This window comes from Eremomyces bilateralis (assembly GCF_010015585.1).
Source record: "Eremomyces bilateralis CBS 781.70 unplaced genomic scaffold P152scaffold_26, whole genome shotgun sequence".
Classification (NCBI taxonomy): domain Eukaryota; kingdom Fungi; phylum Ascomycota; class Dothideomycetes; order Eremomycetales; family Eremomycetaceae; genus Eremomyces; species Eremomyces bilateralis.
This window is the reverse complement of record NW_022985092.1, coordinates 209,885-232,128: the sequence shown is the minus strand read 5'-3', so window position 1 is coordinate 232,128 and position 22,244 is coordinate 209,885. Positions and strand designations below refer to the sequence as shown.

At 56.1% G+C, this 22,244-nt stretch overlaps 8 protein-coding genes across 8 annotated transcripts in view; all 8 read left to right on the top strand.

Annotated features, from left to right (window-relative positions):
* The window catches only part of P152DRAFT_168345 (BRO1-domain-containing protein), a 3,970-nt gene extending 3,331 nt beyond the window's left edge, over window positions 1-639 (top strand). The window contains exons 4-5 of the mRNA XM_033674069.1: window positions 1-241; window positions 359-639. The exon at window positions 1-241 is cut by the window's left edge and continues 854 nt beyond it. Coding sequence (XP_033530925.1) covers window positions 1-241; window positions 359-382 — 265 coding nt within the window. The 3' untranslated portion in view covers window positions 383-639. The remainder of the gene's footprint in view (window positions 242-358) is intronic.
* An 890-nt stretch (window positions 640-1,529) lies between these two features.
* On the top strand, window positions 1,530-2,787 carry P152DRAFT_468519 (DUF1774-domain-containing protein; the record flags this gene model as incomplete). The annotated part of the gene is made up of 4 exons (XM_033680826.1): window positions 1,530-1,581; window positions 1,705-1,921; window positions 1,969-2,522; window positions 2,612-2,787. 4 exons carry the CDS (start codon window positions 1,530-1,532, stop codon window positions 2,785-2,787), a joined length of 999 nt encoding a protein of 332 aa, XP_033530924.1.
* Window positions 2,788-4,541: 1,754 nt separating this feature from the next.
* P152DRAFT_476634 (uncharacterized protein) lies at window positions 4,542-4,991 on the top strand (the record flags this gene model as incomplete). Its single annotated transcript, XM_033681527.1, has 2 exons — window positions 4,542-4,880; window positions 4,932-4,991. The coding sequence occupies 2 exons, from the start codon at window positions 4,542-4,544 to the stop codon at window positions 4,989-4,991; spliced, it is 399 nt and encodes a 132-aa protein (XP_033530923.1).
* A 1,221-nt stretch (window positions 4,992-6,212) lies between these two features.
* P152DRAFT_373806 (PIG-P) lies at window positions 6,213-6,497 on the top strand (the record flags this gene model as incomplete). Its single annotated transcript, XM_033675567.1, has 1 exon — window positions 6,213-6,497. A coding segment is annotated over one exon (285 nt), but the record flags the coding sequence as incomplete, so codon positions are not given.
* Window positions 6,498-7,276: 779 nt separating this feature from the next.
* Window positions 7,277-7,813, top strand: P152DRAFT_452181 (uncharacterized protein; the record flags this gene model as incomplete). The annotated part of the gene is made up of 2 exons (XM_033678277.1): window positions 7,277-7,363; window positions 7,451-7,813. 2 exons carry the CDS (start codon window positions 7,277-7,279, stop codon window positions 7,811-7,813), a joined length of 450 nt encoding a protein of 149 aa, XP_033530921.1.
* Window positions 7,814-8,856: 1,043 nt separating this feature from the next.
* Window positions 8,857-9,901, top strand: P152DRAFT_461703 (uncharacterized protein). The gene has a single exon (XM_033680186.1). It carries the CDS (start codon window positions 8,877-8,879, stop codon window positions 9,399-9,401), a length of 525 nt encoding a protein of 174 aa, XP_033530920.1. The 5' UTR covers window positions 8,857-8,876; the 3' UTR covers window positions 9,402-9,901.
* A 2,095-nt stretch (window positions 9,902-11,996) lies between these two features.
* Window positions 11,997-19,013, top strand: P152DRAFT_476632 (uncharacterized protein; the record flags this gene model as incomplete). Its single annotated transcript, XM_033681526.1, has 1 exon — window positions 11,997-19,013. The coding sequence occupies one exon, from the start codon at window positions 11,997-11,999 to the stop codon at window positions 19,011-19,013; it is 7,017 nt and encodes a 2,338-aa protein (XP_033530919.1).
* A 1,572-nt stretch (window positions 19,014-20,585) lies between these two features.
* P152DRAFT_168079 (uncharacterized protein) lies at window positions 20,586-21,358 on the top strand. The gene has a single exon (XM_033674068.1). It carries the CDS (start codon window positions 20,673-20,675, stop codon window positions 21,180-21,182), a length of 510 nt encoding a protein of 169 aa, XP_033530918.1. The 5' UTR covers window positions 20,586-20,672; the 3' UTR covers window positions 21,183-21,358.
* The last annotated feature ends 886 nt before the right edge of the window (window positions 21,359-22,244 follow it).

Sequence of the window (22,244 nt, the reverse complement as noted above, 5' to 3'; positions counted from 1 at the left end):
CCAATCTGCCCCCGTCTCCTCTCCCCAATCCCAGTCCCAAAGCCAAAATCAATCCCAATCCCACAATCCTAACTACTTCTCCCCCCCGCCCGGCCCCCACCACTCCTCCCACCAGCCCTATGCCTCCATCTACTCCCCCTCCGGCTCCCGCACCCCCCAGCAACCCCCGCAACCCGGCCAGCCCGGTTGGCAGCCGCCGCCGCCGCCTCCCGGACCGCCGCCGTCCGCGGAGTATGCCGCGGCCATCGCGCAGGGGGCGTATCCGAGTGGGCCCGGCGGGTATGCGCAGCAGCAGGGGAGGGCACCGAGTCGTGGTGGACAGGGGCAGCAGGGACAACAGGGGCAGCAGGGACCGTGGGCGGGGTTGGAGGGGTGGAAATGAGTGATGGGGGAAATGGAAGATCTGGTGACTGCATGTTGAAGGTAGACTGCGGAGACGGGGAGGAGTACAGGTATATATATACCGTGCGTTTTGTCGTCCGATGAATGGAGGGAGTTGCGGGGACTTGGTGGCCGCAATTGGCTGTCGTGGTAGCGCTAGTTGGTAAGATCGATCGTCGAAATATCGCGCCATCGATGTACTTCTGCAGACGCCTACATAATTAGTACATACACTTAGCTATCCCTCATCCCGTGTCTGTAGGATCTTGATGCATGCGATTCGTATCACCAGAAGTCCAATGTATCAGACTAGGCTAGGAATGCTATTTACGCCACCCTGTACCCCGTATCACCCCGCATTGCAATCTACGATAATAACGCCATACCAATTACTATGCATATTTTCTTCGATTAAGCTCCCTACCTAATACTGTACCGCTACTGTAACTCCAGATCTCATCTCCATCCCCCCTATCATACCAATGCGTCCCTCTCCCCTAGTACGCTCCCCCACATCATTGGTCACCCCTCCAACCCCTTCTGCAGCTCCTGCGCCCCGTCCTGCATGAACTCCAGTGACTTTTCTTTCCCTTCCCCTCGCACCGGAATTTCCAAGTAGATCCGGTAGCGCGACGAGTGCCGGTGGAGCTAACAGCACCGGCGCAATGAAGAGATGGACGCACCAGCGCGATGCCTGATGCGGATGACGTGAGGATCAAATGAGTGGAAATGCGGAGAAGTGGGGCGGTGACGTCGATCGTCGATGATTTGGGCGTCTCCCCCCAAGCGATGGTTGTTGGTTGCTGGTCAGTTGATTTCCTTGGTTTGATTGATGTGACAGACCACTGATCGTTTATATATGACCCCGCTTTCCGGACGTATTGCGTTTCGCAATTTTCGCATTTTCGCATTTTCGCATTTCTCTTTTGCTCATTTGTTGGATCGTGAGTGAGATAAAATTGTATTGAATTGGTTGCGATTCTGGGTTTGGATCTACGTTGGATTGAGATACGAGTCGAGAAACGGAAGAGGGACGGATCGCTTCGGAGTTACGGGTTGAGTACAGGTACGGTGGTCGTCGGCATCGTGGTCCGGCTTGGAGACAATGGGAACGATCACTGACTTGAAATAGGGGCCTGTCGAACGCTATGCCGGACGTCAATGAGGTGGCGGCGCAGGTGGAGGAGCGCGTCCAGTCGGGTATGTACCTCCCAATACTCTTCGGATCGAAGTATGCTGCAGCGATGGTTGCTTCGAGGTCCCGAGGCTGCTCAGCAAGAGATACTCTAAGAATGACAGCGAGCTAACCAGTTGGATGTACAGTGAATCCGTTCGTGCGAAGTAACAACTACTCCAAAGCCACGCTCGTCCTATACAGGATCATCACGGTTGTCTCCTGGGTTGTTTTCGTCATCACCGGGGTCTATTACACCTTTCAACGACCCCATGAGGGCAAGTATGCCCATCGGACAATTTGGGGCCAAAACAGCCACTATGCCACACCCTTCGCCCTCAACTCGATCATAACGAGCATCTACTGGTACCTGCCCCCGACTCCCCTCCCAACTCCGCTAACCCCCCACACAGGATTCTCCTCCTCCTCCTCCAAATCCCCTACCTCACCTCCCTCTACTCCTCCGACGACGCCCGCTCCCGCCCCTCCGCCCACCTCGCCCCCCACTTCACCCTCTCCACCCTCCTCTTCTTCGGCTTCATCCACCTCTGGACCCGCACCCACCTCATCTGGGCCCTCATCCTTCTCGTGGTCAACTTCCTCAACCTCACCTCCGCCTACCTCTCCCTTCCCCCACCCAAACCCCCCCGCAGCGCCGACAATCCCCTCACGGCCGACGGCGGCGCATCCCGCCGCGTCCGAGACGCTTTCCGGAGCTTCGTCGGCGGGAACGAGACGCCGACGTTCGATTATCGGTTGTTGATTCACACCGCGGTGTTGGCGGGGCCGCTGGCGTTTAATTTCGTGGCGCTGTATTGGAGCGGCGCCGCGGCAGTGAATGCGCATACGCTGGCGGCGAGGATTCTGGCGAATATCGCCATTTGGGGGATCTTGGTGTATGGCGTGTTTCATCTGTATGCGTTCGGTGACTGGGTTCTTGGAGTTTCCTTGAGCGTGTTGGCAGCTTGTAAGTTATGTTTCTGGTCTCTTCCTATTGTTCTGTTTCTTTATTGTACAAGGGTGATGGTTTGCGGGGATACGGCTGACTCCTCCCAGCGCTCGGCGTCGCCCAGTTCCTCACCCACGTCGTCGCATTCCAGTGGATCTTCGCCTTCGTCATCATGGGCGTCCTGTTTGTCTTCAGCATCACGACCGCGGTGCCAAGTTTGATCACCCGAGGCGCGGCTTCCGATGACCGAGAGCGAGCGCCACTGCTTCAAGGTGACTCGTGAGAATGCGGATGAGAGAGCGACGCATCTGATCGCTGAATGACTGAATGATGGAGGTGTTTCCTACGATCAGGTTGTTTGTAGATGATTGGAACGAGTGGATCATTTGGCGGCAGTTAATCGACCAGTGCATCGTGGGGTCAGTTTGCCAGAGCCATATGATACTTTTTGAAGGATTTCATTCTCGTTTGCGGCATCTATGGCATTTCATTACCCCTTTTCCGCTTTTACTTATACGTCCTTCCTATCCCCTCAGTCCTTTCCTCAACGCTCTACCCATTGCATCTCAGAATGACTCCGGAACCTCCTTTTCTGTGAACATGCTATAATCTTGCTCCCTTCTTGCATTCGCTATGGGCGTTGTATATAGTCTTCTGTATCTAGTCCTATAATCCAACAGGTGTTCTACCAAAGGCGTCACGCCTGCCCAATTGTCAAATTGATCTGGTATTGCGTTCTTCTATTCTCCTCGTCTCGCATTTCTATTCAAATCCGCTAAAATATCAATATTTAAATCCTTTTTGTGTCCCATCGCCTCAATTGACCCGAAACACTGAACCCCAGAACAACTTCCTCTGCTGTTGAATTCCTTCCTAAGCAGTGGGACAGCGAGATTTTATGAACTTCGCAATTTCCGCTCTAAATACGCGAGTTTCTAACCTTCCACTTGCCTGTTGAGCTAACCATCCCCCATGCTGCGGATTCGCCATCTAATTGAGTTGAATTACAACCGATACTCTTCGGTTCACCGAGAAGACTGGGTCCCATCGATGGCCCCCGCGTACCAATACCAACCAAGGATACCAGAATTTCCTTTCGGATGACGCGGCGGTTTCCAGCAACCTACTGTTCGATAGCACCTAAAAGAAGGTATAAATCTTGGAATCCTTCCCATGTCTGGCCGCCCTCAATCCTCATCAACACCTTCGGCATGATTCTCACTGCAGGTCGAAATCGCCCTCAATTACGCGACCATGGAACTGCATCTGGCCCTGTTGGCTGACCCGGTTCGAGTTCATATGTTTCAGAATTGGTCCCGTACCCGGTCGGGGGACCTCTGTTCTACTGCATCTTCATGAAAGTATACTATCTATCACTAACCAGAGACAGAATCGCGGACTCAGCAACGAAAGTATAATCAGAATTAGATCGGTGGTGCGAAGTTGCTTTGGCCATACATAGATCCTCACACCACTATCATAGAAAATGGTTTCGGCTCCGACACGTCCCAAACAGGTGGGAAATTCAATGTCACCCATAAGATTTCGGTTCTTATCGAAATGGTGGATCAAGGAGATTTCGTTGTCACCAGCAATCTCGTCAGCAACAGGGGACGACTGAGCGACAGATCACCCCACTGAAGCACTATAAAGTCCTTTTTAGCATGCATAGTAAGTTGGTATACAAAAATCAAGGTCTCCAATCAAAACTTCTTCGGCCAATTGTGACCAATTATCCTTCCTGAGAACAGGCTCTCTCCATGCATATGCACTGTCTCTAATGTGCTCCCGAAATCAGATCGGACATTTCAGCTGTCCTAGGTTGACCATTCACGCAGCAAGTCGCATGATATCCAACTTCCATACCTGCAAAACCAAACCCGGAACATACACTAAAAGCGCGTCAGGGCAAAGATCAAGAACCATTGGCCTAGTCGCGCGTAGAAATTCTTGAGCAACGCGATCGTCGCCTTAGACTAACGATGGATACCACTGCGACATCCTCAGCTCAGAACTCCGAGTCCGACCAGATGTCCAATGTCGATAACGCCCGGTCTTCTCCAGCAGATGGCCCGCCCCGGGCGTTCGAAGATTATGGAGGTCAATCTGGCGTTGGACAAGGCCTCGCTCCGAATTCGATGGCCGATCTTGGGTGAACTCAGCGATATCATGGTCATCGACGATCCGACGGACGCGTTTTCTCCCGAGAGGCCATTACAGCTTCCTGATGATAGCTTTCACCTTGTTGCCAATGCGATCGCCTTGGAGCCGCCAATTAGCTTTGTGATGGTTAAACTCGATTGCCTTGACTACTATCCCTTCGAATGCTCTGAAGCTTGCCAATGCGACGGCAAGTACAAGGATGACATCGGAAATGTAATGAATTGCTTTTGCGGGCATGACTAACCTCCATCTGACCCATTCAAGTCGTTCGAGAGCCCGCCATTACGGTTGGAAACACCATCCGTACGTCACATCCGTACCTGAATTCCTTGAAGAACGATATCATTCGTGCCAAGTCACACTGGCTCGACTCGCCTCTCCCGCCTGGTACTCAGTTCTACGCTGGCCCAATGATATACGGGTCTCGCTTTCGTATATTCCAAGACGAGGGGCCCGAGTACAACCAACTTGAATGGGACAGACCTGCTCGGATTGCTTTCAGATTGAAAAATACCCAGATGGCATTGCAGAGATAGGTGGGAAGATTTGGTCGCAACGGCATTGGGCTGGAGAATCGATTATTAATCATTCAAAACAGGGGAAATGTGGAATGAGCATGTTGACAGTACGGGACAAGAGTCGTTCGAAATGGGTCGAAGGTACTAAGGTACGGGCAACAATTGAACTAATAGGGGCTGTTGCTGGACGTAAAACGGCACATTTTCCGTGAGACTCATTTAATTGCTTTGCTCGCTAGCATAGTATCGATGCGAATAAATACAGATCATCATGAATATTTAACCTTTCAAGAAAGTTAAAATCCAACCTGAACGTTGTTCTATTGATCCTCTCTCGAGTCCCCACAGTAAAACTCTCGGTACGCTAAAACAAATGTAGCTAGTCCCCGCTTGTAGATCCAACCTTAAATTCCAATACCAACGTTCGCTCCACGTCATGGTGGCTCACTTGATACTACTTCAATCGTTGAGTTTATGAACTGCCCTCCAAGAAGCCATGGCACCAGATAGAGGGGAGGGTAATCCCAAAGGGCTGCGATTGAAGTTAGACTCGAGTCTACCTACTCCGTCCGCCGACACGAAACCAGCTAAGGATGAAGTCCAAGCCGAAGACGTTGCCAAAGAGAATACCAGCTCCGGAACGCAATTCTCCCTCGAGCCATTCCCTTCACAGTCCTCTGATGAAGAAGACCCCAACCAGGCTGGAGGGAGCGATGAGAACTCCCATCTGAAACCCCAGGATGCCCGTCTCTACAACCAACGGGGCTCAACGTCCCATCCACAGCTCCCACCTACCGCAGGACTCTACCCACCCTTCTACAACCGCCCACCGACATCTCTCCCCCAATCTCCCTCCCTAACCTCCCTCCTCCGCCCCCCATTCAGCACCCAGACCTCCCGACCCACCACCCCCGACTCCAGTGACGTCGAAGTCCTCACCGGCAACGGCACCAGCACTCCCGCCAGCACCGCCGCCGCCGTCGCCAAGTCCGCACGCACCGCTACTACCGTCCCGCGCGCCGCCCCCAAAGTCCCCACCTACGAGTACTACGGCTTCGCGCTGTACATGGTGTCGTCGGCGGCGTTCCTGATGTACCTGCTCTGGGCGTTCCTGCCGTCGCCGTTCCTGCACGAGCTGGGGATCTACTACTACCCGAACCGATGGTGGGCGCTGGCTGTGCCGGCGTGGCTAGTCGTGCTGCTGGGGTATGTCTATGTGGCGCTGGCGAGCTATAATACGCAGCGGTTGACGTTGCCGATGAAGAGTATCGAGAATTTGGTGGACGAGGCGGCGCAGGTGGCGGTGGTGGATGAGGAGGGGAAGATTGTGCAGGATAGGAGAATGGGAGGAACCGCATCGAGAGGGTCGGGACAGAAGAAGAGCGAGAGAGGGGTTGGGAAGCATGGAGCACGCAGTCGAGGGCATTATGCGGGGAGTAAGAAGGCGATGGGAGCGGCAATCGCTGAGAAAGACGTGGACTGGAAGAGGTATTGGAGTGAAGGGACCGATGCGGTCATGGATGTACCCATTGGCGCGGTTTGCGAGATCTTATACGGCTCGAGTCCGGAAGCCGAGGACTAGTGAGCTGATGCCACGATTCTAACCTGCAATGCTTAATAGTCCGCTTTCGGATGGTGGGTAAAATATCCGATGTTGTACTCCCATAGGGTGGAAAGAGTGACTAGAAAGCACTGGTGTCGTCCGAACTGAATTCACATGGGGCCAACAGCAGATCTCACTAGCGCTTGCCTTCACAGAGCGCACAGTATCAGTTCACTTTCTCGCTTCGGCTGCAGCTTTCACCCACAGCACGACTTGCGGATCTGGTTCACTTCAACCACACACAATCTGCCTCTACTGGATCTGTTTTTCCCTGCGGAAGTGACATTCACAGAATACACCGCCTTGACACCAAGAGTAGATATTGTTGAGTTACAACATCTTCGCATCCGAAGTAGGTGTCCCCATCACCATCGTTATCGTCATCCACTCACATCTCATGTTTAGCCACCATCCGACGAACAATCTCGTCGAAAGTCGATAAGAGACCTTACGAGACCTTCAACCTATCAAGACTCCTTACTACCACGATGTCCACCCACGGGACTACTTCCACCATTCCCAGCGGTGATATCGATGCGGCCCTCCGAGAGCGCAAACCACGGAACCTCCCCATGGTTCCAACTCTCCGCCATCAAAGTGGCTACAAAGAATAGTTCCACGCTCTTTCTGTCCGCCTCAAACTGCTCGGACTCTACCAACAGGCTGTGTCTGTTGCCCCGAAGCCGCAACTCATAGGCGAAACGTGGTCTGAAGCACAGTACAAGGAGCAATGTGATTGGATGGTCGCCGAGAACGATACGAAGTGCGAACTGGCCATTTCTATCTCCATGGACGGCTACCTCTGGGTCAAGCGGACGGGCTGGGATGATAGCCAAACCGCCCATGATATATTCACATTGATCAGGAGGTGGCTTCGCAGGACGCATGAGTATAATCTGATGGAACTATACGGGGATCTCAAAACCCATCAGATTATTGAGCGAGAAGGCGAAACAGAGTCCACTGTGGCCATGATGGACGGGACGGTGTACAATTCCCCGCGAACGATCAAGAATAGGCTTTAGGTATTCGACCTAGTCAACTTCGACATGGAAGCTAAACTTGATATGCTTGTGTGCCTGGAAAAGATCGATCGATCAAGATACAATAAATACTTCCTTTCGGCCTTGGACGACTCGGCGTTTTCGGTTAAAGTGTTAAGAAGTTGTCCATCACCAATCGCATTTAGATGTCAACGTTCGATCACCGACCGGGCAGGACTGCGCTCTAAACCGCGCTAAAAAAGACGACGCGTTGGATAATGCGGAGAAGTGACTTCGGTCGGACGGAGAGGAGAGTGAGAGGCAAACCGGTACTGGCTCATCACCACAGTATGGCACTGACCGCCGCTGGGATTAGCCCCTAGCACATCATCGCAGTGGCTGTAGCCGTTGGTACGGAGACCGGAATCTGAGGACTGGTTAGGGTGAATGTCGAGGTTCAAACTTCAAAGTCAGTGGGAGAGAGGGGATCATCCAATGGAATTTGCTTACTGAAACATGATGGATAAGCGACACCAGGGCGGTATTATACCTTAGCACGACTTTTACCATTGCAATGCACACAGCAAACGTTCCGCCTATATGAGAGAAAAATCACGCCCAAGTGTTAGAGATCGTAGCCTGACACCCCTATTTTATATTCCCACTCCGATTCGTTGAGCGGGAGATATTCCCGACGATCTCCTCGACCCATCACCACGGTTGGTACACCAGTCCGATACGTCCCATGCACCTCCCCATAAATGCAACCACACCACCGCATCCGATTCCCAGCTACATGGGTGACACCAATGCAAGGAGGCGAATTGCATCATGCGTCCCTGGGTGGGAAGCTGAACACCACCCATTTGCGGGGAAAACTTGAAACTCGTCTGTTCGGTTCGACTGCCTGCAGGTTGGTTTCTCCTCATCCTCAATTCTCATATCCCCTCGCCGTCCACTGAGACTACTCCGATATACGCTACGCTCCTACGATCTACACGATATCTAGCAACCCTCACGCTTCATTCAACCATCCGAACCTCACCCACGCCCAAGTAAGCCCCTCCCTACCCCCTCCACCATCTCTGCTCTAACTCCCCCCAGCATGCAAAACCTCCGCAGTATGTCCAAAGAGCGGACCCACTCCGTCTCCTCCCCCAACATCGACCCCAATGGCCACATCACCATGGACGCCTCCCGCGACGAGCTCATCCTCGCCGTCAAGCGGCAGGACGCCCTCCTCCCCGAAGTCCCCAAGCTCACCACCTGCACGCCCGCAAACTTCGAAGAATGGCTCTGCGTCCTCGCCACCCGCCTCAAACTCCTCGGGCTGCACGCGCACGTGTTTCATGGGGTCGCGGTCCCGAAGCCGGCGGGCCCGCCCACTGCGGACGATCGGCGGAAAATGATGAATTATATGACGAATGAGATGCGGGCGAAGTGTCAGGTAGTATCGTTCATTTCGGCAGCGGGGCTGCTGGCGGTGAAGAAGGGGGGATTCGATGAGTTTGATACACCGGCGAAGGAGCTGTTTCTAATGGTCGTGAAGTGGGCGGGGGGGATGTGCGAGGGGGGGAACGTCGCGGTGCAGGAGAAGTTGAAGGATTTCGAGGCGTGGGGGATTATATGAGGGGACTTACTGCTGGGTCATTGGGGTATTTGACTGGAAGGAATTGATTTTCTGGGGGATATACAAGCGATATTTGGTGTTTTTTCGAACGGCTACGTCACCAATCTGGATGGTGGATGGAATTCGGGAGCGGGGCACGTTCACGATGAAACCCGACCGAAACCAATATCCCAACTACAAGCTCTATAGTAGCCCAATGCTTTATCTTGAATTCTTGATGGAAGTAATATTCCTCCTGTTTCGTGATCTAGCATGGAGGAGATTTGCGATATATCTCATCCTTCTTATTCCTGCACTGTGCATGGAAATTTCCACGTAATATTGACCAGTATCCAATCAACGGGTGGAATCAACCCGCTGCACTCTAGACGACCCTGCCTCCGTGCCTCGACCTCCCCCGCACCATCAGATTCGGGCTCCCCTACAATGATGAATTGTTCCAAGCCAACAGGGTCATCCTCTCACCAAAAATTCTCAGTTTAGAAGATAGAGGACAGGAGGTGAAATGGTGGTGGGATTGAAGCAGCCATCTACCAGAGGCGTCCAGACAGTCTGAGTCACTAGTCAGGCGCTCAGGCACCAAGGTAGTAATTTAGGTGCCTCCGTAAGGGAAGAAATTTATGGTCCATACAACGTTTTGTTCCCGAAAAATCATAACCATCCAAATGGATAATATAGTTCAGACTCTGACGGTAGGTAGATCTAGCTCTAAAAATATAATTTGACCTTTTAAATCCGCCTTTTAATGTAAGGGTGCGTCGTTGCAGCTCGATTCAAAATTTAGATTTCTGTGTGGTACGGGCCCTCAATTTCTTCCCCACGAAGGGTGAGATACATTGATCTGTCACGCAGCCCGCACTCTGCAGGCTACCTACAATCTAACGCTAACTAGTACCAGCACTGGCTTCCGTGCCGCCTGCATGTCACACCAATCTAGGAGTTCGGACGCGTTGTCAAGTGGCATCAACGAATTGGCGACTGGTGCTGGCTGTTGTTGATATTCTCGCAGCTTGCTGCATCTGCAAATGAATGTCCATGGAACCACACGCTAGGAAATGCTCCGTGTCGAATTAAAAGCCGTCCTGCAGTCAATTGTCAAAGGACGCTAGCAAGAGATAATCAGAGACTAGAGTGGCAGCCTCATTGCCTGGCCCGCGATCCGTCCAGTCTACTACATAGTATGCACAGTAGACTCGTGGTTGAGTGCACCCTGCAGTCCGTGATCCCATCCCTTCTGACAGGACCATCCACATTAATCCACGCTAGACACCAGACATGCACAATTGCAACTTTGGCAGGGCCTTTGGTACTGTACCCAGCCCTGAGCCCGTCCTGTCCGATCCACTGGGCACCGATCCACGACGTTCCATCCATCCATCTCCAACTTTCTTCACTTCCTCATCTCCGCCTGAGTGAAACATCGTGAACGCTGACCCCTAACTCTGGGGTTGTTATTCTCCTTCTACTTACCACCACCACAAAAGCATTCTTGGGGTTTAGAGACCGTTTGACCATCTCCTTGAGACTGGAGGCAACCATATGAGACATACATTTCAGCCATTAAACCGGCTCCTCGTACTGGCAACATCCTCTCAGGCCGTTGCTGCTCATCATCATTGCATCGTATAGGTGCATTCATCTCCTTCCTCCAGGTCCGTATTTTCTATCCCTTCATCCACCCGATCTTGATCACCTCGAATCTTTTCAATATGCCCAGTCTCTGCAAATTCCACCTTTCGCGATGATCGGGGATGGCGAGAGGACCAGACGACCCCAAGCGCATCGTGTGGCGGTCGTCCACATTTTGCAGGCCAAGGCCGATCTCTCCCATGCCGAACGGCACTCATCTCCCCCATCCACGGTTTGATTCGCTGACTTCTTCTCCAAGTGATTTATCATCTACTACCTTTCATCCGTCACTGATACGGAATTGGAACGTCTATTGACACATCGACACGCGACAGACCTCTAGGTCTGTTCAAGTGGCACAGCGGCAGCCGTTGCACCGCCTCGTCAACCGACACGGAAGCCCAAAAAAGGGCTCAGCCGCACAGGGTAACCGCGACCAGTTGGGGCTTCCTCCACTGTCGAGGCTGCCGAAACACGGGCGAACGATTTCTGGGTCCGCCAGATTGCGCTAGTCCCAAATAGGAATAGTATCCAGCGCCAAGCTTTTGGCACGTCCAACTTGAAACCTTCTGCAGTTCGGCTGGAACGACGTCTGGAGTTGGGAACTTTGGTATGTGTAGGGTGTAATGTGATCCATCAACTTCCACTTCCATACCGTTTACACCCACGATACCCCATACTCTACACTATACCCCACCGCAGGCGATCCTAACATTTCGTGGTTGGAGATTCGATTGCTCGGGGGTTGTTTGTAGTTGGTTTGACGGTTCATGCCACTTTGGCCAAACCCATTGCTGACGGCGATTCCTTCCAGTCGTGACCGAAACGCGGCATTCCAACTATTTCCGTGTCACTCAGGCCATCATTCGACCGGGTATCCTCCACTCCATCGATGCCACATCGCGCAGACGTACATCTTGAGTTCGAACCACGCGAACATCGGTAGGAGGGTACGGGAGCGGAGGAATGGCGTCTCGGTTCCCCGAGCGCGACCGAGACGGACGCGACACAAGATGGCAACCGCGAGACCGTGATCGAGATCGGGAGCGGGAGCGATCTCCTCGACGCGATCGCTCCCCACCTGGCCGCTTCATGGACCGCATCGATCGACGAAGTTCCATAGCGTTCAATTCCGAGATCCCACGCGGCCCAAAAGCGGATCGCGTCGACTCCAATCTGTCCACATCGAGCATACCTGCGGGACCAAGAGGGCGCGGATTTGGTGGCCGCGGCGATTATCGCGACTCGAGAGACGGGCCATCGTATTCCGATGGTCCGTTACGGACGTGGCGAGAGCGCGACGCGGATGCCGATCGCCGGGCGTCGCCACGACCACGTTCACCCATTGTACGATCTCATCCCGACATACGCGACGCGAGAGACGCGCCGGCACGTGACGATGGCCCATTGCGACAACGTCGAGACTCACGAGACGGCCCCCTCTCTACAGGATCGGCCTCGGAGTCAACATGGAGCGGCGGCGCTGGTTACAGCCGTGGTGGAGGTTTCGGTAGAGGCCGTGGACGTGGCGGATACGACGAATATCGCGGCAGAGGCCGTTTCGATGATCGAGAAAGAGACAGGGATCGAGAGACCCGAGACCGTGACCTTTTCCGCCCACGCAGTCGATCACGCCAACGTTGGGGTGATCGTGATCGAGAACGAGACCGAGAACGCGACCGCGAGAGAGACCGCGAGCGAGATCGAGACCTCATCCCGGCTCAACGCGATTTCCGAGACCGAGATCGAGACCGCGATTTTGACCGTCGGGACGACCGGCGCCCGTTTGAGCGCGACGAGCGACCGAATTTTCGCGACGACCGATTCCGAGATGGCCTGGGCGAGCGAGATCGATTCAGCCGCCTAGATTCTCGTCAAGGGAGCGGACATTCTACACCACTTCCTGACCCAGCGGCCGATCGCGATACCGGCAGACCGGATCTGTTGCGACGGCAATCCTATGCGACGGACGCGCATGGCCCGTCAAGACGAGAGAGCAACGAGAACAAGCCGGACCTGCTCGCCTTACGGGCACGGGCAGCGTCTCCTCCACCGGCGATTCCACAAGTACCGGCATTTGGGTCGTTACCTTTGACGGGCGGCGTCATATCGAGAGCGCCGAGCAGTTTGACGTGGACCGCGACTGGCGCGAAGCAACAAGCGATAGCGCGAGCAGATGCCCAAAAGGACGAACAGGAAGAAGGGCAGATTCTACAAACCCCTCAAGAACAAGCTGCGGAAAAGTCGATCCCGCCGCAGGCTACGGTTCCAACTGGCCCTGCAAGAGCTCCACCTACCGGACCAAAGGCTCAAGTCGCTGCTGCGGTTGGCTCCGCCGGAACGGGACCGACAGCGAAACCTGCTGAGCCACGGCTTGCTGTTGTTCCGCCCAGTGGACCGAAAGCTATGCGAACAGCGAACGCATTGGATTCCAGGGACGTACGGGACGCAAAGCTGGAATTGAAAGCGCCCACGGCACCTCGACCTTCATCGTCATCAGGATCTTCGATGGCTCCTTCGACAAGCTTTAGCCCGCCGAAACCGCTGTCAAGCAGCCTTAGCGATAGTGGACGGCCAGATCCCTCGGATTCCGCGCGGAAAGGAGATATCCCATCTGTACCCAGTATTCGAGCGCCTCCCATAGGGCCATCGCAACCAACCGTCTCCTCAACCATATCCCGTCGCGCACCATCACCAAATCTCAGCCGACAGCTGAGCTATCCGCAGCCATCACGCCGCTCCCTCTCTCCCCGTCCTTCACTCCCGACTTCATACTTCGCACCCAACCAGATCCCTCAAGGCCCGCGTGCCTCACCCAAGACGTCCAGCGCATCCTTAAACCTTTCCGGCCTCGACATCCCTCGCGGCCCGCGTGCGGATCGTGCACCTGCCGGAAGGGGATTCGGCGTCGGATTGAACGCGCCTACCGGACCCGCTGGTATGGGAAGAGGCATGGGAATCGGTGCCCCGGGAAGAAAACCGCTGACCTATCCACTGGGACCGAGAGGTGCCGCGCAGGATGGACCCTATGGACGCGGCGCTCTCGTTCCCGCCAAGCGTGACGCGGAGGGAGAAGAGAAAGATCGGTTGCGAATCCCGGGATCGCAGGAGGTTAAGCCGGCGATCAAGGAAGAAAGGGATCGGGAAGATGCTATTATGCGGCCTACTTCTCGGCCGCGATTGACGGAGAATGAGGAACCGGTTAGGTCTGAACCGAGCAGAACGGACTTGGCTGGCCTTACCACTCGCAGACTTGCGGTTCGTGGTGCGGTTCCGGATCCGATGGAACTTGATCATCCGTCTGGTGATCAAAATCTAGTGCAAGCGCCAAATGGTACCTCTACTCCCGTTGAACCTGCCGTCTCTGCTCTCTCCGCCAAACTTGGTACCGACACCGACGAAGCACCTTCGTCCCGACTGGCCGGCCCTTCCATCGATGCGGCGCTCAGCGACGACGAAGACGAGGACATGTTCGGCGAAGAGGAAGACTTCGCCGAGACGGAGCAACGGTTCCAACGCGAGAAAGCCCGCCTTGAGAGTATGGTGGTGGACCTTAGCGACCGCAAATATCGCGCGACCACGCCGCTGGAGAACCTGGTGATCTTGCAGGCGCTGGCGGAGAACGAGCCGGCGGACGTGCTGAAGACGGTGCGGGGCGCCAAGAACATCGCGTCGCGCAACGCCGCCGCCGCGAAATTGGAGGCGCAGGAGCGGTTGAAGTCGGAGGGCGAAGTGGTTGTGGGCGAGCAGATGCTGACCCCTGCGGCCGGCGAAGGCGAGGCGGATGGGATGGATGGGGATGTGGAGATGGTCGAGGAGAAAGACGAAGAACGGTGGTTATCTCCCGAGCGCGTTGCCACACCCGACTTGCAGCTGCTCCCGTATCTCGCCAAAGGGCCGCCCACACCACTTTCCGATCTCGAGGTCGTGGATGGGAAATACGATGAGGACTTGGCGCAGACCGTTTCGGAGCACCTGGCGCAGATGCATTTCAGCGACCACAGCGGCGATGAGGAGCGGGAGGACGAGTACAAATTCGTCCATGCCGGCTGGCGAAATAACTTGCGCGACCTGGAGCAGGAGATCGAGGCGGAGAAAGAACGGTTGGCGCGCGAAGCGGCAAATGATGCAGCAGCGTCGGCTGGCGCGGCCGATTCGGCGTCTCCGGCTGCCGACACGGGTGCGGGCGCTGCGCCAGCAACGGCAGAGGCTACGGCGCCTCCGACGCCACAGCCGTCGAGCCGCAGGAGAGAGTACAAGTTCGCTTCAGAATACGACATGGAGCGTGCGATCAAGGAGTCGGAAGAGCTTGCGCGCAAGGAGGCGTTGGAACGACAGAAGCAAGAGGCTAAGTCGCGCGCGAACTCTGAGACGGAAGCGGATATTCCCCTGCTTTCTCGACCGTCGGACGTGTCGATCCGAGTGTATCACGACACCGCGCAACTCACGCTCCCCGAAGATGCGCTGTGGGCGTTCGATTTCGATCCGCCGGTCGACACGTTCACCGAGGAGGAACACAAGATCCTCGTCTCACAATTCAAAGACTTCCCCAAGAAATGGGGCAAGCTCGCCGTGCACCTGCCCAGCCGCACCTACAAGGACGCCATCTTCCATTACTACGCCACCAAATGGGACAAGGAGTTCAAACCGCGCTGGGCGCGCGGCCGCAAAGGCGGGGGACGCGGCCGCGGTCGTGCCGCTGCCGCCTCGTCCGGCTCCGGCGTGCGTCGCGGCAAGACGAATGCGCTCATGGCAGACCTCGGGGTCAAGCCGGACGTTTACTCGGGCGACGAGTTCGCGGTCACGGACTCCGGCCGGCCGCGACGGGCGGCGGCGCCGAAGTTCGGAGAGGTGCCCGGGGCGCCGACGACGTTGGATGGCATCATAGAGGAGCGGGCGGGCACGCCGAAGAAGGCGGAGGAGAAGCGGGGGAGGAAGGCAGCAAGGGAGCCGAAGAAGAGGGGGAGGGCGGCGGCGAAGGGGGTTAGTCCAGACAAGGTTGATGCGGTCGTCGCGGCGCCGGGACGGGGGAGGAAGGTGTCGAATGCGCCGGAGGGGCCACTGCAGCCACTGGATCCGCAGATGCAGCGGCCGGGGAACCAGGGTGGAGGGCATTTGTGGCCAGGGACGGTGACGGATGTGGATGGGCTCGGGCGGCTGATGGTGCCGGTGCATGGCGGCATGCCTGGGAATGCGCAGGTGGAGATGAGTCCGCTCGCGCGCCAGATGAATATGCAGCAGCAGGCCGCGTCGACCATGTCTGGACAGCAGCCGCTGTTGCAGGCGCACCTCGGTCCTAACACCGCGGCGCCTTCGGGAATAGCCACCTCCCCGAACGTCCTCCCGGCTCAACTCTCCCATTCCCCGCGTACAGGTCAGCCACCCCCTCCCGGCTCCCGAGTTCAACCCCCCGGCACCGCACCCCCGCGCACCCAAGCACGCACCGGTCCCTCTTCCTATTGGTCCGTCCCCGAGCAGCAGGAATTCAAGCGTCTCCTCCGCCACTACGGCACGGACTTCACCTCCATCGCGCAATCCATGAACCACTCCAAGTCCGCCGTCATGGTCAAGAACCACTACGGCAAGCTCGTCGAGGCCGGCAGTGATCTCGACCTCGTCGAGCAGGTCCGCCGCGTCGACGACCGGAAGAAGCTCGGCGACATGCCCGGCCCCGCGCCGCCCAGTCAATACGTCCCGCCGCCGCCCAAGCCAGGGCCAGCACCTGGCGCGAAGTCAGGGCCGGCGGGAAGGAGAAGAGCGGCGACCGTGACCGCGCCGAATATGCCACCTGCGGGAGCGTTGGGGTTGCCCGGGACGCAGGCGCCGCCGGCGGAGAACGTGGTTGTGCAGCGGACGCTGGCGCCGAATCTGGAGGTGGTCGACGTGGAGAAGGCGCCGTCGCACGCGCACATGCACGGGCATCCACATGCGCACCCGGGCGTGATGCATTCGCGGGCGGGGTCGGGTGGGGTTCCACTTGGGCGCACGGCATCACCTGGATCGGTTCATGCTGCGCAGCCCTCAAGGCCGTCGTCGAGGGATTATCACCGGCCAAGACATTTGCAGGGGCCGCCGTTGGGGTACTTTCCCGCGCCGGCGGCGCTAAGTGAGCGGAGGGAGGAGTATCCGCCGAGGCAGGATATGTATGCGGGGGATCGGAAGCCGGTGGATCATATTGTGGATGAGCGACCGTCGCAGCGGCAGCAGCCGATGCAGATGCAGCCGGTGGGCATGCCGTCCGCGCCGCAACATCCGTCAAGTCTTCGCAATATTGTCGACGATCGCGCCGCGGTGCCGCCACCGCCTTCCCAAGTCCATGCGCCGGCGCCGCAGCCACCGAAGCCCTCGGCGCCGAAAGAGCCGGTGCGGAAGCTGAACCTGATGGATATCATGAACGCCGATACGGACGACGTGCCCCCGAGGAAGAAGGAGGAGCCCCCGAAAGAGCTGCAGCGCACGACATCGCAGGGACACGGTCCGCCTTATGGGTCGCACGCGGGTCCGCTGACGCCGAATCCGGCACCGTCGATGCCGGCGCCGTCGGTCACGCAGCGGCAGGCGTCGGATTCGTCGATTTCTTCACGCGCGTACTCTCGCCCGTCATATCCCGATCCGCGAGGACAGCCGCCGTACGAAAGAGATTCCGGGCGTGAGTTGACCTCGACGATGCGCGATCCACTCGGCATGGCTCGTGAGCCGGTGCCTGCGCCTCGAGAGGCGATCGGGCCGCCACATCATCGTGACAGTTGGTCTGGACGACAGTACTCGCAGACACCAACAGGGGCGCACCATGGGCCTGGATCGCAACCGCAGACGCCGACAGCAATGCAGCAGCCGCATCCGCCTCAGGGACAACCGCATCCGACTCAAACTGCTTCGGCGGGCCAGCCATATAGCAGCCATCGGGCAATGGCATTTGGGCAGCTGAACACGCCGCGACATAATCCTAGCCCGCCTCCGAATGCGATGTACAGCGCGCACTCCCGCAGTGGAAGCGCCATTGGCATTGCTCATCCACATCATGGAACTCACTCGGCAGGACATACGCCAACACAATCGATCCATACCCCAACACCGCAGGGTCCGATTCCTCCTGGCCGTAACTATACGCCCCCGGTTCCGGGACACAATTATACGCCTCCGGCGCAGCCACTGCATTACACCCCGCCGACTGGCGCGGCGCGAAACCTCCCGCCAAATCCGAATCCCTACGCCACGTTAGCGCCACCGACGAGCCAATCCGCACCCCCTCCGTCTGCGCCACTACCCAGTGGCACGCCGAGCGAGCGAGTGCAATATGCCGTCGAGCGAGTGCCAAGCTATGGGTACGATCCGCAATCCCGGACATACGAGACCTCGTCGCGCGGCTACGAGCAACCAAGCCGACCATACGACCACGCCTACGAAGGCCCATCATCTCGACCCCAGCCCACCTCCACCCGTCCCTACGAATCTCAACACCCGCGCCAATACGACCCCCGCCCCCCCGCCCCCTTCGATCCCCAACTCTCTCGACCTACCGACCCACCCCGCCGCGCAACCAGCCCACACCACCCACCCCGCTACGACACACAACCCCCTCCCCACGCCTACCCCTACGACGACCCCCGCCAACCCCTCACCATCCAACAGCAGCGCGAGCGCGAAGCCCTCGCCTCCTACCAACGCGACGTCGACTCCGACCGCGACCGCGAGTTCCATGCGCGCCCGCCATACCCCGCCGCCACCACGCGGTCCAACACGCCCGGCATCTCGAGCGAGATCAAGCGCATTTCACTGACGCGGGAGGAGGACGTGGTGATGGGTGAGCGGGCGAGGGAGAGGGAGGGACGGGGGTTTGGGTATGTGCAGGGCGGGCAGATGGGGCGGGAGGGGTGGGAGAGGAGGGAGAGGGAGAGGGTGGAGGAGAGGGGGAGGAGGTTGGGGAGTGGGAGTGTGGAGGAGGCGGAGAGGCGGATGAGAGAGCGGTATGGGGGACGGTGAGGATTGGATTTGAGAGTCGTGAGGCATGAGGCATGAGGCGATGAGGGAAGATTGTATATTATGTTTCTGTTTCCGGTTTAATGGATGTATGAGAAGACAGCACAGGTGCAGGTAGCATCCAGCATACCTAACGACGGACTCAAATGAGCAGATACGGCTGCTAGGAGAGCGATAAGCATGTATGTATGATAGACTTTCACGACACATTGCGTGAATGATGGCAATGAAAACTATTCGACTTCAAAATATCTTAATTATCTATTCTTTCACATGATTCATTGTCTTGGCCCCCTCGGAGACCTTGGCGTGGTGCGGTTCTAAAAGACGGAAGAAGAGGGAAGAGGGATGGAGAAAGTCGTAGTCGAGATGACACGCATCGTGCGGTGGATAAAGCGTCTTCCCATCGTTTTTCACAACTGCCGCCCTGGCAGCTTTCAGAGTATCGATGGTGGACGATATGGATTCTAAACGTATCTTTTTTCTGGCCGTCGAACAAGATTTCCTCTTCCGAATCAGGGCCCCTTTGAGCTGTTCGCGTGCTCGTTGGCCATGAGTTGGGGGGGTATCTTCACATCTCGGAACATCGTCAAGGGAAAGGTCCTCGAGAAGAACATTGTCAAGAACGTGGCCGAGGATGTTGTCGGGGACATCATCGGGAACATCGTCGTTGAGATATCGGCGAGGACGTTGTCGAGAAGAACGACGTCGTTGAGAACAATGCGGCAGCCGGAGGACCAACCTCTAAGTCACCAATGCGAAACTGAACTTATAGCCTTGACAGGTATCTGAATACCCCGGTGCGAATCGTCGTCAAGCAATCGTCTCACTCCTCCCTGGTATTCGATCCTTGGCCAGACGCAGTCTCTCTAGTTACTAGTACCGCTATTAGCGGAGCATCTTCATTCATCGCCGACCAACCCGCCGACCAGATCCTCGCCAGTGGGTATGGAAAAGCAACCTCAAAATCCTTTCTCTTTTCAAAGACACGCAGAAGACATAAAACAATTTCAGGAAGGCAACTGCTGCCCATGGAGTCAGAAATTTCATCGTGGGCTTTTCTCTTGTATATTATTCGAACTTGAACCCGAGCCAAAAAGACATCGGGGGGCTTTTCAAAGACATGTGTATGACACATAACAAACTGAAAAACGTATCAACTGCATATAGAGGAAATATATATTGAGGCGGGAATGATGCGGGCAGGTCTGAGGACTCTGAAACGCCGTCTAGGAGGCGGGAAGACTAGGCTCAATAGCCCCCTCTCGATGCCATAAAACCATATCAAAATTGCGACAAGGAGTTCAGCTGGACATGCTGTATGCCGAATCAGATTCCTTGTCGCTGTTGTGGGCCAGCTCCACCCCCTGAGCACAAAGCTATAGTCTTCGAGAAACCAGAATTTCAGGAATTCCGAAAAAGGAAAAGGAAAAGTATATATCGCTCAATAGCTGTTAGGAAGAAGAACGAGCCGCACCACCCTCCATAATCGTGGCCAACTGGGACAAGGAGTTCGAGTTGCCGGGCGCTTCGACTAGGCAAATCCCCATCGCTGCCAAAAGTCAACTGCACCACGTCCAAGCGAAACCAAGCCCCGTGAGGCGGCCGGTTACGGACTCGGACGACGAAGGTGCACACTTCTTGCCAGCGCGGGAAGAAGACATGGAACGAGCCACCGTCGGACGTCATCCACCACTGCCCAAAGTGGGAGGACTTAGCAAACCCTCATCGCTGCAGAAAGTCAGCTCCACCACGTCGAAGCCAAACAAATCTTGGCCAAGAGTCCAGGTAGGGACTTGGACGACGAGAGTGTGCACTTCTGCCGTCGGGGAAAGACGACGAACTATGAGCCACCGTCAGATGTCATCCACAACTGTCCCAAGTGCAGTGATCAATCAGACGTTCCATAGATCCCTCGAAAACATCAGACGCAAGCCCCCTCCCTCCTCCCTCAACAAGAGCGCGGCTACGCGCGGCCTTGCGGACCATGACCATGGTAGCTGCGACGACCATTTCACCCTGAACACAGTACGGGGAGCCACGACCAGAAGCGTGGCTACACACTGCGGCACAGCGGTACGCGATGACGGGCGTTGGCATGCCGGAGGAGCTCGCAGAGAATTTCCATTGGGGACTGTCCCAATCTCTCGGCGGGCTACCTTGTCTGCTTAATGTACCCAATCATCTAAATCTGGTTGATGAAGTCGCGATACTCAGATGGTGAGTGGACCAGCGCCATGGTATCTCCGGAAAGTCTTGAGCTAGTCACCGTATGGGCTACCCAAACCTCAATAATCCAGCGTTGTATCCGATGCCCTCAAATGGGTCGGCCGGAAAGCCGGTCAACGGCAATGGTGCGACAAAACCAGCAGCAGCAGCTGGCTGGGGCTCGAGCATCTTCCTGAACTTCGATTATATAGCATCGAACGAGGATTCCATCATCGCCTCGACTCCTGGCGCCTCCCTTCATTCCGTATAGTTCAGCCAAAAGCAAACATTCAAGCGTCCCGCTTCAGGGAGTCGGATGACGACAGCGTCCACCGCTCGATGGCTCGCCGGGGGAAGCTCTCTCAGTCCTCTGCACGATGTCGCTTGTCTCTGTCCGAGTTGGGACAAGGAGTTCAATCGTCCTTGTGACTTGACTAAGCACGAGGAGAGTCGGCGTCGCTTTATCGGGGAGCTGCCCGCAGGGAGAAGCTCTCTCGGTCTTCGGCACCCTGTCGCATGTCTCTATCCGAGTTGCGAAAAAGAGTTCAATCGACCTTGTGACCTGACGAAGCACGAGAGTCGGCGTCGTTTTGTTGGGGAACTTCTCGCGGTTGATGGGTAGATTTTGCTCGATCAAGTCCGCATCCAACCATATAACCTGTTGTGAGGCAACAAGAATATAGCCGTGTATATGGTGCTCTTCTCCTTATTCTCTCAACATATAATCGCATTTCTCCCATGTATGGTCAGCAACAGCGTTGCTGAACGAGTGTTCCTCGACATCACCAACTACTCTCCATGGGGACACCAACTCCCCTGACCATATGATGGACGAGGGTCTCGGTGACGAATTCGACCCCAATGGTGGACAAGTCTTCCAGCTGTTCGACGAATCCGCTCTGGGCACTTTCCCAAATATTACCAGCTCTCCCCGAAACTCCACCGGACTTGGGTTTTTGTTTAGATAGGGAACAACCCACCAGGGTTATCGAGATCTACGGCCGGAACATTGGACAGCTACATCCT

Coding starts and splice junctions, on each gene's coding strand:
- P152DRAFT_168079 (XM_033674068.1), top strand. CDS start 20,673: ATGGAACGAGCCACCGTCGGACGTCATCCACCACTGCCCAAAGTGGGA.
- P152DRAFT_461703 (XM_033680186.1), top strand. CDS start 8,877: ATGCAAAACCTCCGCAGTATGTCCAAAGAGCGGACCCACTCCGTCTCC.